This window comes from Dryobates pubescens, chromosome 1 (assembly GCF_014839835.1).
Source record: "Dryobates pubescens isolate bDryPub1 chromosome 1, bDryPub1.pri, whole genome shotgun sequence".
Classification (NCBI taxonomy): domain Eukaryota; kingdom Metazoa; phylum Chordata; class Aves; order Piciformes; family Picidae; genus Dryobates; species Dryobates pubescens.
In genome coordinates this window covers 9,773,939-9,792,669 of record NC_071612.1, presented here as the reverse complement: position 1 = coordinate 9,792,669, position 18,731 = coordinate 9,773,939, and the positions used below count along the sequence as shown (strand labels likewise).

At 47.4% G+C, this 18,731-nt stretch overlaps 1 protein-coding gene across 1 annotated transcript in view; it reads left to right on the top strand.

Moving 5' to 3' along the window:
• The window catches only part of FRMD4B (FERM domain containing 4B), a 92,356-nt gene that overhangs the window by 16,221 nt on the left and 57,404 nt on the right, over positions 1–18,731 (top strand). Inside the window, exons 2-5 of the mRNA XM_054161248.1 lie at positions 7,594–7,659; positions 8,578–8,672; positions 11,454–11,546; positions 16,749–16,833. Of these exons, the coding sequence (XP_054017223.1) occupies positions 7,594–7,659; positions 8,578–8,672; positions 11,454–11,546; positions 16,749–16,833 (339 nt within the window). The remainder of the gene's footprint in view (positions 1–7,593; positions 7,660–8,577; positions 8,673–11,453; positions 11,547–16,748; positions 16,834–18,731) is intronic.

Genomic DNA, 18,731 nt, shown 5'->3' with positions numbered 1-18,731 from the left:
TGGGAAGTGGGGGGAAATAAACCACACAGGAAATTACTGGTGATGCTTTATAGCTGGTTAACTGCAGCTCAGGTAGGGATTTTGAGGTGAAATTCTCTTCTAAGTGTAAGGCTGGCTCTCTGGACTCATGCACCTGCAAAGCAGATTAAAAGCAAGGTGGCAGGATTTTGGGACCCACTTCCCCCATGCCCCAGGCTTTGTGCAGGCTGGGCTGGTGTGGCAGAAGGCCAGCATTTCCTAACTGACATGTGCATCTTGTGGGAATATTGCTCTTTCTCTTTTGATGATCTGTATGATGTCCTTCAGTGCTCTGATTGCTCTAGCTGTGATTAGCCTGTTTCAGTTTTCACAATCCATGTTCTAATGATGCACTGCAACCAGATTTCTCACTTTTAAAACTGCAGGTTTAAGGGTTGTGTGCCAGCCACTTAGGTAGTGAAAAATGCTTCCTCTCTCTCTCTCATCATTAGATGCATCAGTGCAGTTTTACTTCCTGTGTAATATCTTCTGGAGTTTGTCCAGTTTGATTTTGTGTGCAAGCTGCTTATGGAAAAACATGCACAGACAGTTCTGTGCAGTTGGGATTGAATCCCTGGTGTCACACACGAGTGGTTTCCAGGCAGAGCTCATGATGGTGCTCAGTAACACTCATGCCTGGGGACAAGGGTTTATTCTGAGAGGAAGGGAAGAGCTCAGGGAAGAGGTCTGCTGCTTCCAAAAGATTTCTCACGGAGTTTGAGCTGTCAAGGATGTGAACCCTCACTGGACTGGGGAGTGGCTTTTAAACTCCCAGTAGTGTGTATTTATGTGGATTATAGAATCATAGAATGACTGGCTTGGAAGGGACCTCTGAAGGTCATGTAGTCTAATCCCCCTGTAGTAAGCAGTGACATCCCCAACTGGATCAGGTTGCTCAGAGCCTGACCCAACCAGACCTTGAATGCCTCCAGCAATGATGCCTCCACGACCTCTCTGGACAACCTGTCCCATTGTTCCACTACCCTCATAGAAAAAAACTTCTTCCTAATGTCCAATCTAAATTTACCTTTCTCTATGTTAAAACCATTGTCCCTTGCCCTAGTGTTATGTAAAACCCTTGCACAGACCTCCTGTCCCTGAGCAGGTTACAGTTGTCCATCAGAGCAATGAGGTTGTGCCACAAGCATTTGCATGTGGACTGCTGAAGCTCAAATCATGGCACATCTCGAATGAGAGCAGCTGGGATGTATGCACAGACCTCAGAGCATTTCAACAGGGGGAAACAGTTCCAAATTTTGTCTATGTACAGCTTATGCATAATCCTCTCTTCTTTGGACACAGAGTTAATAGGGCTTGGGTTTCTTTTGGCTTTCCCTCGTAGCAAAGACTCCAGACCTTCTGAAAACAAACAGACAAAAAATGGCTTAAAAATAGAAGTCAGTGACAGATACAAGCAACTATGCCAAGAGACATCCCAGAACTGAGGTTCTGGGAGGTGACATCTACTCTGGAAGAAGTGCAACACATTCAGGGTTACTTCTGAGCTGAACTCTTCAGGATTTCCCATTCCTAAACTGTGCTTCAGGAGACTGATTATTCTGTCAGCTTTTCTATTTTTTTTTTGGCCTTAACTTTTTTTTTCTAGAGGTTTCCTGTTTACACCCTGTCTAGTTGCTCTCTTTGTTTGTGTGTGTCTGTGTTTGTTGATTTTGCTTTTTCTTATTTTTTCCTGACTGGATGACACACACTTGGATGCCTAAATATATTGCATGCAACACCCAGCTTCGAACAGGGAGGATGTTTCTATCAATAGTATCAGTCAGGGTTGGAAGGGACCACAAGGAGCATCTAGTTCCAACCCCCCTGCCATGGGCAGGGACACCCCACACTAGATCAGGCTGGCCAGAGCCTCATCCAGCCTGGGCTTACACCTCCAGGGACAGTGCCCCAACCACCTCCCTGGACAACCCATTCCAGGGCTTCACCACTCTCACGGTGAAGAACTTCCTCCTCACATCCAGCCTGAATCTCGCCACCTCCAGCTTCATTCCATTCCCCCTAGTCCTATCACTACCTGATATCCTGAGAAGTCCCTCCCCAACCTTCTTGTAGGCCCCCTTCAGATACTGGAAGGCCACAATTAGGTCACCTCAGAGCCTTCTCTTCTCCAGACTGAACAGCCCCAACTCCTTCAGTCTGTCCTCATAGGAGAGGTGCTCCAGCCCTCTGCTCATCCTCGTGGCCCTTCTCTGGACACCTTCTAGCACATCCATATCCCTCTTGTAATAGGGGCCTCCAGAACTGGACGCAGTACTCCAGGTGGGGTCTCACCAGAGCTGAGTAGAGGGGGAGAATCACCTCCCTTGACCTGCTGGCCACACTCCTCTTGATGCAGCCCAGGATCTGATTGGCTTTCTGGGCTGCAAGTGCACACTGAGAGCTCCTGTTGAGCTTCTCCTCCACCAGCACCCCCAAGTCTCTCTCCTCAGGGCTGCTTTCCAGCCAGTCACTGCCCACAGTTTCTGCTGCAGAGAAATAGCATAAATAGCCTGCATAGGTTGGTGGTTTTTTTCTTTCCCAAATAAGCATTCAGGCTCAGGATATAACAGGGAATTGGTTTAAGTAGCCAAGAAGTAGTTTGGTTTTGTGGTGTGTTTGGTTTGGGTTGGTTGGTTAGTTATGGTGGGGTTTGGGGGGAGGGGAGGGTTGGTTTACTTGTTATTGTTGCTTGCTTGGTTCTGGGGTTTGGTTTGGTTTGGTGGTTGTTTTGGGGGGTTTTTTCTGTCTTTTTTTTTGTTGTTGTTGTTCTTCTTTTTTTCCTTTTTAAATAAGTGATGTTTTGGAAAAATCTGCCTGATTATTTTTTTAGGTGGAGAGTTCCTCTCAGTTTTTTGGTATCATGAGCAAGATGCATGAAGTAAAACAGTGGGGGTTTTAATGCAGCTCTGTGAAAGCTTTTCTGAGCATGTTAACCTGCTGCATGGAATCACAATCTCCCCCTATGCTTTCATCATTTCCACACATGGAGATTCTGAGAACTGTGTATTTCTTCTCCTTCATTATCTGCCTTTTGTACTGAAGATCTGAGTAAATCAGGTTGTTGCTGAAAGCCTGCTGCCAATTTTTGCCCAGGCTGCAATATTTTGATGTAATTGCATTTCTGCATCAGACAGTGTTTGTCTCCTTTTTATTCCTCCATTTGTGAGGTTTTATTGCTTGCTTGTGTGCAGAGCATACAAGTGACTTTGGGTAGCAATATGAATCCAGGCAGGATCTCACTCTGGTTTTGCCAAAAATGGGGCTGTGCATTACATCACTTTGCTAATATCCTATTGGGAATTAGATGAGACACAGGGATACATCATGGATTTTTTTATGCTGCTACCTCTTTTACTGGCTAATAGCTTATCTAAAAGCAGGCTGTTAAAAATAGCTGCTGAAAAGATCAACTTAGGGGCAGGTTGCAAAAATATAACAAAATTGATCATTGGTACAGACAATAGAAAATCAATGAGAATAAACTGAAATCAGAGATGTGTTTGTGTATATAAATCTCAAGGCTGCTCATGACACCTCTTCTCTGAGCCAGACAGCTGTGCTCGTCTCCTGATGGATCAGCCAAACAACATGGGAAATCAATTAGCAAGGAGCATGAATTAAAGAGGAAAGAAAATGTATTTGTGAGGGGCTCCCAGGGTGCTGAGTCCTTGAGGAACCCAGCACCCCAAGAGTTACAAGTCCCTTCCTAGAGCCTGAGGAAATAGGCCTGCAAGCTGTGTGCTGCAGGCAAATAAATCACACTGGTGTCACTGGGAGAGTTAAAAACAAGTCCTTTGCTGCTTCAGCTCCAGGAGCTTACTGTCTCTGGCTGCTGAGCTGGAGGCTCTCTTCCATGGCCAAGCCCCTTTTTATGTCTGGATACCAGAGATACTATGGTGGTGAAGCCCTTTTTATGAAGTTCTCCTGCTTTTCTTCAGGCAAGAGAAGAGGACCAGACCACAGATACCTGTGACCATTGACACCTAGAGGTATTTAAAAGACTGTAGAGATGGTGCTTAGGGCTCTGGTTTAGTGGTGACTTGACAGCACTGGGGTAGTGATTGGATTAGATGATCTGGAATGTCTTGTCCAACCAAAATGATTCTATGATTCTACACTTCCATGACAATGCTGGAATGTGTGGCATCTCTGCACCACAGGTTTGCCATACCTCTGTGTAACTGCTCTCAGACAATATGGGACCAGTGTAAAGTGACTGATACTTCAAAGCTTGTGAAGCAGTCTTGGGGCTGCAAAAGCCTCTGAAGTTTCTGACCCCTGTACAAATGAGGCTTGCAAAGTGTGAGTACTGTCTTGTACGGAGGAGTCCCGCCTGCATAGGGTGGCAATTCCATGTGAGGAGAGAGTTGTCTCCTGGAGATGATCTCTCTGGTGGGTGAAATTCCTGAGGCAGGATGGGCTTGTGTTGCTCAGTGATAGCAATCGGGAGTGATTTGTTTCTAATTGTGTTCGTAAGTACTGAGTAAGCCAAGTGAAGTGCTCTCTGCCCCATCAGGAATGGGGTGGGGATATTTGGAGTGAGCTCTAGCACAGCTGCAAAACCAAGGTGCTGGTTGCTGCAGTGTGGAGTTTGTAAGAAGAAGGTAAGGGTTGATGTTTGGACTTTCCTAGTTGATGTGACTTAATTTAAGGGCTGGAGCCTGCAAATGCAAATCTGGTAGTCACCCCAGCAGACGTGTATGCCTTGACAGGGCTCCAGCGCCACACAGTGAGTATCCACATTGTACCTCTCAGCCCAGGTGGGGAAAGCGTCTTGGCAGGGATGTAGCCCTCAGATGTGCATGCATGGGCTCGGGGGCCAGAGCTCTTCCTTGAACTACAGCCATCAGCAGACATTTCGTGGCCCTGGACATTGCTGTTATGTCCTGCCATGCAACAGTGTCCCAGAGATGACAGGAGCTCGTGGTCTCGGAGAGCTGGGGAGCTGACAGGGTTGTCACAGGAATGACATTTCACAGTGCTTTATCACTGAACACTCCTGTATCTTCTGCAACTCCTTGACTGAGCTGTCCAGTGCCCTGGGAAGCAGCTGTATGATTTCTTCTGAGACAAAATTCCTGGAGACTTCAGGTCCTAAATGCTATCTGTAAATCAGCATTTTAAACCGTGTCCATGTATGATTGCTCATTAATAAAATAGGGGCTAATTATCTTGCTTATCTTCAGGGGTGTCATGATGTTTAATTACTTTTAAGGAGCTTTGCAATTACCTTGGATAGCTGAATAGAAGTGCAGATTATGGCTGGTATTTCTTTTATGTTTTAATCTTCCCAGCAACCTTCCTTTCTCTCAGCTCAAGGCTTTCTGGATGTGTTTGCTATAATGGAAACCTTTTTTACTTAACGATAGACAACAGAGGCAATTAAAACAGTCAGAAGTGATTAATGTGATTTCACTGGGTGAAAGCTAAAGCAGCTAGAAATTAAATAATGGCAACCTTTGTGCTATCTCCGAGCAACAGATGGGGAATGATTTTAAAACACTATTGGATCAGGCGCTTCACAACAGGGGCAGATTGGTAACAGTATGCCAGAGCCAGAAATGTTCACCACCTTGAAGGGTGTGCTGATGACATGATTAATTGATGGTAACATGCAACTTATTTATGGCTGTGTGACGGCAGACCTTCAGCTCTGGGGAACAAATGGACCCGTGAGCACATCATAATGGACTTAAGGGCTGCAGGCAGCGTGCTCGAGCAGATAAATCGCAGGGAGCACACTGGGAGTTGGAATCAGGACGCTACAGCTTTGCTTCCAAAAGCTGAAAGATAAAGAGCTGGAAGTGGTACCCTGCTGGGAATGTGGACTAGTGCAGTTCTGATGTCTCCTGAGGGTGTAGTGCCATGGGGTGGGGCAATGGTTTGCATGGGGGCCATGGCTGCTGTCTCTGCGAGGTGATCTCTGCACCCTTGTGTGCACAAGAAGTCACTCTTCATCTGGCCCTTCTCCACAACTGCACATTCACAGCAGCAGCAGAAATGAAAAGGGAGGGGTTTCTTCCAGCTGGACTCGCTCTGCAAATGGTCCCTTCAGCAGCACCAATGTTCTGATGAGCCATGTGATGACACATATGTAGAGGGCTGTAAATTGCAGCGCTGGTGCCACATGTGCCATAGCCCCAGTTTCCCAGACAGAGCTGTGCCTGCAGACACTCATCCCTGACCTCTTTGCAGAGCTCCTCAGGAGGGGACTCCCTCTCTCAGCTTTTGGTCAAAATGAGCTCAATTAGTTGAAACAATAAAGCTTTGTTCATTTGGCTTCTTAGGGCTGACTGGTGACAGAGGAGGCTGTGTCTGGGCAGCCCTCGCTGAGCAAACAGCCACGCGTTGGAACGGGGGCAGGGCTGGGGAGGTGGGAGGTCTCTCTTTGCTTATACTGCAATTGAGGATACATTGTGTTTGCGTTGAAGTCTTGCTGAGGTTTAGATTTGCGGCAGCCTAGGGCGGGAGGTGATGAGAGGGCGCTGATGGCAGTAGAGCTCAGCCCTGTCCTCGTCCCTATTCCTGCAGAGCCAGAGGGATGTGAAAGGAGAAACCACTGTGTGTTGCCGTTTAATCCCTCTGGGAACCCCTATCTAAGCAAACCACCCTCAGCCACTGCTCAGAGCCCAGAATTTATAGTCTGTGAGAAACTTGTGCTGTCAGGAAAATGAGTTACTCTGGGGCTGGGAGAATAAACACAAAAGCCAGGTTTCCTTCACCAGCTCTCTTCCGGAGAGAGCTGTGGAGCTGGCCCTTGCCAAAGCCAGCCAGAGGGCCAGAATTAGAACAGATTTTGAATAATGTAAAAGCTTTTGTGGGAATGTATTGGATTTCAAAGGGCAGATATTAAGAGGGCATAATGTGCAGCTATTTCTGAATTGCTGTCCTCTTAAAGAAAGAAAGGGACACGTTTGCAAGAGATAAATGTGACACAAAGTGGGAATCAAGGTGGTCCAGATACAGAGTTAGAGGTTGCAAAGCTAATCCCGTTCTTAGTCATCCTGTTTAAGCACCTGTCTTGACATGTGCAAGGATCTGCATAAGAACCCTGTGGAGGCAACGACTTCAAATGCTTGTGAAGAGTTATCCAAGGAAGAGCATTCACCTACTAGTAGAGATTCCATCTAGACCAGAGATCAGGTCCTCTGTCAATGGACCAAATTTAGGCTGACTCATCTGCAAGCATGGTTGGATGGATGGGGATTGCATGGGTCATCTCTGCTCCTCAGTGGAGCAGGAGGCCATTGCTCCTGCTGGTGGCTGTGGTGCTAGCCAGCCTGGTTCACCCTCGCATTACATTCCTGCGGCACTTATGTCACTCTTATCTGATCCTGAGCGCTGCTAAGCACCCTTAATGCTGATTTGGTGTGAGCTGGGAGTGCTAAGGCAGCTCCTCAGAGCAAGTCCTTGGAGAAGGACGCTCAGCTCCAGTCAGGAGTCGGTTCCCTCGTCAGTGCAGATTAAATGCTCGCTACACGCTGCCCTGGCCGCCGAGCTGCACGTGGGCTGGGGCAAGCCAGGGAAGCTGCGGGCCCTGCTCTTCCTCACGGGGCTGTGTTGCTGTCTTTGCAGATGACAGAAGGCCGGCACTGCCAGGTGCATCTCCTCGATGACAGGAACTTGGAGCTGCTGGTTCAGGTACAGATGCTTTTGAGTACTGGTAGCACAGTGCCAGATTTCTCTGCTTGTGTTCTTTAGTTGTGTTGCTGGGGGCTGACACTGAAGCGATGCTTGAAGTTCTCTCTTATCTAGAGCAACTCATGAGTAGAATGAACAGGTGTGCTGTCAGGCACACAACCCCTTTCTCAGACCTGGATTGGGAGTAAAGTTTCCTTTGAGCATTGGTACAGGGTGAGCAAAATGCCTGGCATCACTTCTGCATTCCTTTTTTTTCCTCTGAATACAGAATTAACCAGGTTGGAAAAGACCTTTGAGATCATCAAGTCCAACCTATCACCCAACACCATCTAATCAACTAAGCCATGGCACTAAGTGCCTCACCCAGTCTCTTTGTAAACACCTCCAGTGATGGTGACTCCACCACCTTCCTGGGCAGCGCATTCCAATGGCCAATCTCTCTTTCTGCAAAGCATTTCTTCCTATCATCCAGCCTAAACTTCCCCTGGCACATCTTGAGACTGTGTTCTCTTGTTCTGGTGCTGGTTGCCTGGGAGAAGAGACCAACCCTCACCTGTCTACAACCTCCCTTCAGGTAGTTGTAGAGAGCAGTAAGGTCTCCTCTGAGCACCCTCTTCCCCAGGCTAAACAACCTCAGTTCCCTCTGCTTTCCCCAAAATTCACAAAGCACATTGAATGCACTCCTCGTGTTGGTGGGGGTTTTGTAATCTGTAAGGGAAGAAAAGTCTGTGTTTCTGGGCAAGGTTTATTCCCATAACAGACCCCAAAGCACAAGTTCCCCTAGTACACAGTATTTTCTTAATTGAAAAATCCCTCCTGCTGCTAGTGCAGGAAAACCAATGTCACTATTTGCAGTGAAAAACTTTATTATGTATGACAGGCCTGAACTGGAACAAATGATTTTTATTCTCTAAATAGCCCAAACTTTTGTCTCGGGAGTTACTGGATCTGGTGGCCTCACACTTCAACCTGAAAGAAAAGGAATACTTTGGGATAACGTTTATAGATGACACGTAAGTATGTTCCTTATTTTCAACAGCTGTGTGATTATTGCAATGTGAAACCTCTCCCTGGCACTGGCAACTCAGTGTGATGGAAAAACACTTTTTGATGAAGAAATATCCTTCTCTCTCCCCTTCTCTCTCCCCTTCTCTCTCCCCTTCTCTCTCCCCTTCTCTCTCCCCTTCTCTCTCCCCTTCTCTCTCCCCTTCTCTCTCCCCTTCTCTCTCCCCTTCTCTCTCCCCTTCTCTCTCCCCTTCTCTCTCCCCTTCTCTCTCCCCTTCTCTCTCCCCTTCTCTCTCCCCTTCTCTCTCCCCTTCTCTCTCCCCTTCTCTCTCCCCTTCTCTCTCCCCTTCTCTCTCCCCTTCTCTCTCCCCTTCTCTCTCCCCTTCTCTCTCCCCTTCTCTCTCCCCTTCTCTCTCCCCTTCTCTCTCCCTTCTCTCTCCCCTTCTCTCTCCCCTTCTCTCTCCCCTTCTCTCTCCCCTTCTCTCTCCCCTTCTCTCTCCCCTTCTCTCTCCCCTTCTCTCTCCCCTTCTCTCTCCCCTTCTCTCTCCCCTTCTCTCTCCCCTTCTCTCTCCCCTTCTCTCTCCCCTTCTCTCTCCCCTTCTCTCTCCCCTTCTCTCTCCCCTTCTCTCTCCCCTTCTCTCTCCCCTTCTCTCTCCCCTTCTCTCTCCCCTTCTCTCTCCCCTTCTCTCTCCCCTTCTCTCTCCCCTTCTCTCTCCCCTTCTCTCTCCCCTTCTCTCTCCCCTTCTCTCTCCCCTTCTCTCTCCCCTTCTCTCTCCCCTTCTCTCTCCCCTTCTCTCTCCCCTTCTCTCTCCCCTTCTCTCTCCCCTTCTCTCTCCCCTTCTCTCTCCCCTTCTCTCTCCCCTTCTCTCTCCCCTTCTCTCTCCCCTTCTCTCTCCCCTTCTCTCTCCCCTTCTCTCTCCCCTTCTCTCTCCCCTTCTCTCTCCCCTTCTCTCTCCCCTTCTCTCTCCCCTTCTCTCTCCCCTTCTCTCTCCCCTTCTCTCTCCCCTTCTCTCTCCCCTTCTCTCTCCCCTTCTCCTTGTGCTGCTTGGCTGAGGAAAGGGGAAGGCACAAACCAGAATATATTTGGAAAATATTTTCCAGGCAGAAAGGAGAGAAGGTTTGTAGAGAGGTCTTCCCTGAGCCTCCTTTTCTCCATAAACAACCCCAGTTCCCTCAGCCACTCCTCATAAGACATGCCCTCCAGACCCTTCACCAGCTTTGTGCCCCTTCTCTGGACCTGGTTCAACACCTCAATGTCCTTCTTGTAGTGAGGGCTACAAGAAATAACCTAATAACCTCATATTTGATGTTAGTCCTCCCCATAACAACTTTCCTCTAGCTTTCTTATCACCTTTAGGTATCCAAGATACTCTGCAAACTACCAAAAAGAGCTGCAAAACCAGAACATGATCCAAATACACAGCCCTCACTCCCCAGTGTTGGATGGAGTTTGTCCTCAGTGCTGATGTGATGCTGCCCATCCCCTGCCACCCTCTTCCAGCAGCTGCCACTGGTCAGGGCGAGGTGCTACAGCCAGGCTCTGGAGTGTTGTGGGAGATCCATTTCTGTGACATTAACCTGGAACTCCTTAATTGACATCTCAGCTGGTGTTTAGACTCCTCTCTCAGCACCTCAGTGAAATGCAATCTGATGGGCACAGGATTGAAACTCAGAGGGAGGACTCTGCTTCCCAGGGCCAGCATCTCTAGAAGATTTGCCTTCAGTTCCCCAACAGAGCTGGAGCAGAGCTGCTTAAGGCAGCCACTCTCGTTTTGGGCTCTCTCCAGAACATATTTGCCACATCCTTGTCCTTTCAAGTGTTGAAAAATACCTTCTTCCAGCTCTTCTGTAAAGCCCTTGAGGATAGTTTGTGCTTGGCTTATTTCTTCCCCCAGAAGAGGTGCCATGAAATTCCTCTGGAGGTTTTCGGTTGTTGATGCTCCTTCACTGAGCTTTAAAGTGCTGCCAGGGGAATACCTGAAAGCTGTTGGCTGTGACCACTGGGACTCCAGAGGCTGCTTTGGGTGTACAGGACTGGGCTAGGTGCTCAGAAGAGAATGTGTGGCCTCTGGAGGGCACCCATGCCACACCTTTTTGGGCAGCCACAGGCTTCTGCACTCCCCCTTGTCCCTACAGTCCTCAAGAAGGTTATAGTGGTTTGGAGGACTTTTATTTTCTTTGTGTCTTCCTTCCCACTTCGATCAGGAATCAGATCCTCCTGCCAGACACCAGGAGTCAGAGGGTAATTCAATAGTACCTGGGTTTTCTGGGTGCCACGGTGTGACTTTTGTGTGCAGGTGAAAACACAACTGTAGAGAGGCTTTTCTGCCATCCAGAAATCAGAGAATCAGTCAGGGTTGGAAGGGACCACAAGGATCATCTAGTTCCAACCCCCCTGCCATGGGCAGGTACACCACACACTAGATCAGGCTGGCCAGAGCCTCATCCAGCCTGGTCTTAAACACCTCCCTGGACAACCCATTCCAGGATTTCACCACCCTCATGGTGAAGAACTTCCTCCTCACGTCCACTCTGAATCTCCTCACCTCCAGCTTCATTCCATTCCCCATAGTCCTATTACTACCTGGTATCCTAAGAAGTCCCTCCCCAGCCTGAATGGCATCAAAACCTGAAGGGGGGGGGGGCAAGAAAAGAAATAATTTGCTGAGATGTTTGCCTGCCCCAGAGCTGAATTTCACACTGGGAGTAAACACAAGCACCGCAATGAGCCCAGTTTCTGTAAGTTCTTGTCCCAGTTTTTAAGCCCCTCCACCAACCTGTTTCCACAGAGGTCAGAGTGTCTGGCTGCAGCTGGATCACAGAGTTCTGGACCATGACTTGCCCAAGAAACCAGGCCCAGCAACTTTGTACTTCGCCGTTAGGTGAGTAATGACTTCCACAAAGAGCAAATTACCGCTTGGCTTTGTTTATTGCTGGGGAGGTGCTGAAAAGAACTGGCCACAGATCTGATCAAGAAAATAAATGTCAAAGTGACATTTTTAGAGAGGGCTTAGGTCCTGGAGGTGTGATGCTTGCTTGTTCTGCTATTTAACTACAACACAAAGTAGTTGGGCGTCTGCTGGGTTCTCTTGTTACTAGGACATTGAAAATAGGTTTGTGGTTGAGGGTTGGGTGTGGGGGTTTTTGTTAGGGATTTGGGGTTTTGTTGGTTGGGGTTTGGGTTTTTGTTTTTGTTTGGCTGGGGTTTGTGTTTGTTTTTTGGTTAGGGTTTGTGGGGTGGTTTTTTTGATTGGGGTTTGGTTTGCTTTATTTAGGTTGGGGTTGGGGATTTGGGTTTGGGGTTGGGGTTTTTGGTTTGGTTGGGGATTTGGGGTTGGGGGTTTTGGTTTGGTTTGGAGGTTGGGGTTGGGGGTTTTGGTTGGTTGGGGGTTTGGGGTTGGGGGTTTTGGTTTGGTTGGGGGTTTGGGGTTGGGTTGCTTTTTTTTCCTTAAACCCCTGTATTTTAGTTTGGGGTTGGGGGTTTTGGTTTGGTTGGGGGTTTGGGGTTGGGTTGTTTTTTGTTCTCTTAAACCCCTGTATTTTAGTTTGGGGTTGGGGGTTTTGGTTTGGTTGGGGGGTTGGGTTTGGGTTGGTTTTTTTTTCCCTTAAACCCCTGTATTTTAAGTGTTTTCTTTGCTTTACCTATCTGTAATAGTGCTGAGTTTTAATACAGTTTCTTTAAGCAGTTGTACTTAATTTTTCTTTCTTGTGTTTACTGAAGGGTTGTCTGTACTTAAAAGGGATTGCTGATGGCTTCTTTGCTTGCATACTGAAGACAGTCCCCTAGAGAGAACAAAATCCCTGGCAAAAATGATGATTTTGGCCAATGTAATTGCATTACTTTAGGGCTTTTGCTGGCAAAGTTCTGCTGGTTCAGAGTCTGAAAAAAACCCATGTCCTAAGAGGCAGAACTGTGCTGGCAGAGAGGACCAAGCATCATACTCTTAATATTGTTGGAGTTTCTGTTTTCTTTACGGTCTGTGAGGAAAATGAGAGCAGTCTGACCTCATTTGCTTTTCATATCGTGGCAAATTTATGCCTTCTGTGCTTAATTATTTGAAGGGCTTCCAAGGCAGAGCCACTTGTGTACCTGGGTCAGTTGGCACTGTTGCTTTACCACGTCCTCTGCACCTTGGTCATTGAGGGAACAGCTCAAACAAGCAGCACTTTGTTTTTGCTGGATAGGTACTTCCATGTGATGGAGTACAGAGCTTCTCATCCCTTCCCCACTTCCACAGGAAGAAAATCCATTTTAAAAGGCTCTTCAGTATACTCACTGTTTGAGGAAGATCTGAGAGGCTAAAGTCTATGACTGCCCCAGAAAGCCGTGAAAGGCATCTCATGATATGAGCATTTCTTTGGTTGGGATTAATGCTGTTGGCTTGTGATGTTCATTTTGGCACTCCCTGTTGCAAGATGATCCTCTAAGGACAGACTGTGCAAAGACTTGGGCAAGAGGTAACGTGTGAGGAGTGGGCTTGGAAAGATCAACTTTTAGAAGCTAATTTGAAGCCTAACTGCTCTGAGGTTGAGAGATCCAAACCAAGCAATTAGGAGCCATGGGGCTGGGCAGCAAGTGAGAAGCAGAGCGGAAGGACCTGGGAATAATGAGCAATATAGAAACTGTCTGATCTGCAGAAAATAGATACTCCAGCAGAAGAGCCACTTCAAAACCTGCAGCTCTCTAGTTTGTCATAACTTTTTGGATAAGTAAGTGACTCTAGGCCTTTGCTCCATGGCATAAGCCCCAGACACTTATCTTGTGTGAACACACTTGCCTTGTCATCGCTTATTGCTTAATTAAACTCTCATGAAAGCAGCTGAAAGCCCCAGCTGCAGCTGTATGTGCCCATGGCTTGTGTGGAAAAGTGTGGTTGGGTGTAGGGCAGGTGGCATAGAGGGGATGGGCAGCAAGCACCAGCTTTGGGCTCTCATCCCCCTGGGCTGAACCATCTCCAGCTGAGCATGATGTGAGAGTGGTAGACGCTGCTGCAGGGACAGGATGTCCCCTGGGCTGGGTAAGCCCTCCTGGTGGCTCATGTCTTCATGTTTGAGAGAGGCTCAACCATAAATAGAGCAAACGTTGCTTCAATGTCACTGCTTTGAGATGCAGGTATAATGAGGCAGGGCGCTGAGCTGCTGTCGTAGTTTAGGCTGGGTGCCCTCTGCTACAGGGGTGTTTCCTGTGTCCAGAAGTCCATCCCAGTGGGTGGACACAGGAAATTAGGTATTTCTACCATAATCCCTTGCACCACTATAAATTTTGCTGTGGGGTCTGGCACTTCCTCTTTCCTTCCCTCTCCAAGACTTGGTAACTGGGGGAGAGATCTCCTGGCCATGGGCCTGATTGTGCCCAACGCCACTGTGGGAAGGGCAGTCTCAGATCTGGCCAGCTGAGACCAGCCTAATAGTAGGTGGGGAAGGAGGAGCCCTGGGGTTTTGGATGCACCCTCAGGTGGGGTTTGGGGTCTTTCTTGTCACTATGTTTCCTTTTGTGCACACTCACTGTTCTCTGTTTAAACTCTCCACTACTTTTGCAATCAGTTTGTCTGAGTCGTTATTTCTGCACGTGGTGGGGAGGGGGTTTGCCCCAACCCATTACAGCTGCTGCTCCCAGAGCCAGAGGCAAATGTGCAACAGCCTCAGCTCTCAGTGACTTTTAGCAGTGAACAGTTTCCAGTAGTGCTAGTGAACACAGAGGGGATCCCCAGACACCTGGTTCTGACCCTTCTTTTTTCTCATAACTCCTCAGCTCTGAGCTTTTGCTGTTCAGTAATGAAACACATGATAATCCTTTCAGATTTTAATTATTTCTCTTCATCTGGCATAAACTCAATCCAGTCACATAAGTTTTCCATGCAGCTGGTGACCTATAAAAGTGCCATTCAAGTTTCAAGGATGCTGACAGCATTGGAAATAAAAGCAGAACATACATCTTGTGGTGTTCCCAAACATGCCTGTCATCCCCTGAGCATCCTTATCTATGTGGTCCAGTGTTCCCCATCTGTACTGTGGTGATAACAGCATGCAGCTTGTACCAAGCAAGAAATAGAGCACAGAGACCTGGCTGGGGCAGGAGACATCTCTTCACCAATGCTGTCTTCTTAAATCCCCAGATCCTCCAGTCTCCTGCTTTGTACCAGCAGTGACTGGGAGCTACCTGCCTTCAGAGCCAGGACTACTAACCTGCTTCTGAGGATGTCAGCCATGTCTGACTCTTAGCAAGTGCAAATGAGGTCACTAGTTCAGGAAAATTACCTTTTTGGTGCAGTGGAGGGAGGAGGGCTTTAGCAGACTGAGGAAGGTCAGGTCCTGTCTGGCAGCAGGTTGGCAAAGAAAGAAGAGTGAAGCTCCTGCCTTCTGCTCTGCATTTCTGGAGAGAAACACTCAAGTGTATTTAAAGTGAAGTTCAGCAGCAGTGTTGGAAAATAAATTATATCAGGTGTGATCAAGAGAGGGTGGAAATACCTGTGGCTCCTACAGTGCTTGATGAAAGGTGACTCATGGAAATGTAAAATACCCTTTCAAATGTCTGGGGTAGGCTGCTGGGCTTGGGTCTGACCCTTGGATAGGTTGCATGCCTGTGAAATGGGTAAATTGCCTCATTATCCTGCAGATGTGTTCTGGGTTCTGCTTTAAATTAATCTGATGTAACATGCTAGAGGAATGCAAAATATTAAAACCAATTGCTAGTTAATGTATTGTTTGTCTCAAGTCACAGCATAAATACTGCATGCATTCCAAACTAGTGCAGCAGGTGCTGGCTTTGCTTCTTCCTCCCACTCCTGCTGTGGATATCTTCCAGTGTCTTGCAAATTATCTACACCAAAAGATGAGAGGCTGGAGTCTGAAGCTGTGAGGAGCCTTAGGAGCACCACAGGGCTGGCCTGGTTCTGATAAACATAGCATGCTCCATGCCTTGTGCTGGCCATCCAACCCTGCTGCTATCAAAAGCAAGAGAAACCCTGGTGTGGTGTGCACTGCTCAGGCAGCGATGGTGGTGGCCCAAGTCTTTGCTTGGCTGGAACATTAAGTGTACCTTCTGTCTAGTCTTAGGTGGGAAAGAGTGGACCCAATGCATCCATGCTCTTTAAGGAGCACACAGGTTCAGCTAAAGCATGATTGTCAGGACCACACTCACACAAATTTCCCTCTCTTTAAACTCATTTGACAGTTCCATGCTCCTCAAGCTGTAGATGGTCTCTGTGTACCACTTAACACATCTCAGTGCTCTGTGGTTTGATGCCCCCAGTGAGTCAGAGAAGCAGTGGCAGGTTGTGTTCCATTTTGCAGAGCTTTGGTGGCAGACAAGATGTTTAGGGTAGCTCTAACAAACTAGGACACATCTGCTAATCTTGACTGGGCCAGAGTAACCAATAATGGGATTACTTTTCTTGGTGTGTGCCCCTGTGATGTGCCCATGGAAGAGGAAGCCAGGGCTGAGCTGGGAAGGAGGTCAGTGAGCACTGTGCAGAGTGGTGCCTGTAAAACTGAGCTGGTCACAACTCTCCTGTGTAAATCCCTGGGTTTGGGTCTCCCATTGCCAATAGGAAGAATGTGTCCAATGGGTTGGAGCCAACCCCAAAACTTTCCTTCCCAAAGCACGTTTTTTTGCTGGTCTCTGTTTGCTTGGAGCAAAGTCCATGGCTCTCAGCCCATGACTGCTCCCTCCACCTGGAAGAAAGACAATGCTGGGGCTGTTGCCAGCCCCTTTGCTCCAGCACAGTGCCAGGCCAGCTTACCAACCTGCAACACGCTGTTTAGGAGTTCCCTTTTCCACTCCTGTGGCTTTGCCTGAATGGGAGGGATGGCCTTTGCTCCTTTAATGTTCAACAGGGTTTTTAAATGAGCTGAGAAGTCATCAGACATCTACTACAAGGAGTTTGTTGTTCCCAGTGTGCTGTTGGCTCGTGATTTTCTGCTTGTCCCCTCCTAATAGGCAGGAAATGAAGTGTAGTAGCTCATAGTTCCTCTGTGACATTTCACTGCTAGAGAACAAAACGTGAAGGAAATAAGGTGATTTGAGAGGAAGATGAAACCTATTCAAGAAAATAACTGTGGGTTGTTTATTTCTTGATTTCCAGGTTCTACATTGAAAGCATTTCCTTTCTCAAGGACAAAACCACAGTGGAGCTCTTCTTTCTGAATGCCAAGTCCTGTGTACACCAGGTAAGGCTCAGCATCCTTCAGGGCTCTTCGTTGTGCATATCCTGCAAACTTGCTAGGAGCTGCAGCTGATTTCTAGGTCTTATTGAAGCATTAAGGTTTCAGTGTGCTGACTTTCCTCCTTCACTTAAATGCTGCTGTTTGAAGCGAATGGATAAGGATGGTGATGGTTTCCTAGCCCTTGTTCTCACAGCCTTGTTGTGTGCTCCCTGTGCTGGAATAAGTCTTAAATATCCAAAAACTTTTAAGTTGTTTGAAATTTGGCTTCTAACTTCACAGGTAGGTTGTGTCTCAGTGGTGTATCCTTCATACACACTGCATAGCAAACACTCAAGACAAGCATCACTTTGGTGATCTTGAGTCAAGCTTGCTTTAGGAAGAAAGGGCCCATGAGGAGCATCCTACCCTGTGAACTCAGTTCCCAGTTCCCTGATTTCCTGCCTTAGTGAGGGAGTAAAGTAACAAATCCTGTAAAGCAGCGCTCAGAGTTGGTTGCTAAAATACTTTCTGTTTATCAAAGCACTTTTTTGGGGGTAACTACTCTCTGGTTAAGGAGCTTCCACTCTTGCCTTAAAATATTCAGATTGGCAAAATATGTATTTGTGAAAGTCATTTCATGATATGGCAGCCAAGGTCTTTCAAAAATCAGGTTGATCTACTGCAGGTACAGATACACCTTGGTCTGAAAGAGAGAGTGTGGTGTGGAAGCCACCTTTGCTGTGCCTTGAGAAAGCAGTCCATTAGCAGCTGCAGTTCAGTGGGCTATAGCACTGCCTGATGTTTCTGGGATTTTCCAGTTAATGTCAAACTTGGGCATCTGGTACTGGTTTTAATTTATTTCACTCAGGATTCAATCAGTCTAAGAGGGCCACTTGGTTCTTACAACCTTTTCTTGGGAAGCTATCCTGTATCATTAGCTGGAGCTCATTGTGGTTGCCCAAAGTTTTCATTTTTCATACCCTTCATGTTTTAGAAGATTCTGATTCAGTATCCAGCATCCATTACATTATGGTGGGATCAGAAACCTGATGTGCCAAGTTGTCACTGTGCCTTGCACAGGAATTGCTCTCTAGAATAGCAGAGGAAATTGGGGCCTCTTTTACAACGTGCTGAAGCTTTAAAGATGTTTGAAGAACCTGGGGCCTGGCTGGTTAGGATTAATGAAAAGCAAATCTCCATTTGGCATATCTGCCCTTTTAGATGAAGGGTCTTGGCAACTCACAGTCATCCTTTCAGGGGAAACTGGAGTGCTTTAAACAGCACAAATCAGCTTGGAATTGGAAAATGAGCCTGCTTTAAGGATGAAATATGGAAAATGCCACTGCTATTGAAACAAATGCTGTCACCGTGAAAACATTCGCTGCGACTTTATGTGCATGCTTAAAGCATAAGAGAAAGCAAAGGAGAAGAGAAGCATAACAAACCTTTTCTCCCTCATCATAGGTATTCATGTCATCAGTAAGGAGTCAGTTCTGGCCTGGATAAGTATTCTTATTCAGGCAACATAACTTCACATCACTGAAATGAAGTGCTGATAGTACGTGAGGTGCTGATGATTCATGGAGTACAAGCCGACTGAGCATCCTCTAGTTTTGTTCAGAGCTTGGGAGCTGGAAGATGTTTGAGTGAAGGCTGGTTCATATTTCTCTCCCCCCCCGGCTTGTGGGGTGTGTGCTCTCATTGGTAGCAACCTAAGGTACTAGCTTCCCTGTTCCTGTAAGGAAAGCTGCCAGGAGCAGAGAAGGTTTTCTGTGGTTTCCAGTTTCTATGGAGGGATGAGGAGCTTTGCTTCCTCCTGAGGAGGATCTTCTCAAACAGTGTAGAGATATTCAGCATGTAAGGAGAGCTGAGAGCCTCTGTTCTGCCTTGCAGCACTTTCTGTGCTGAGCACCTTCACAGCC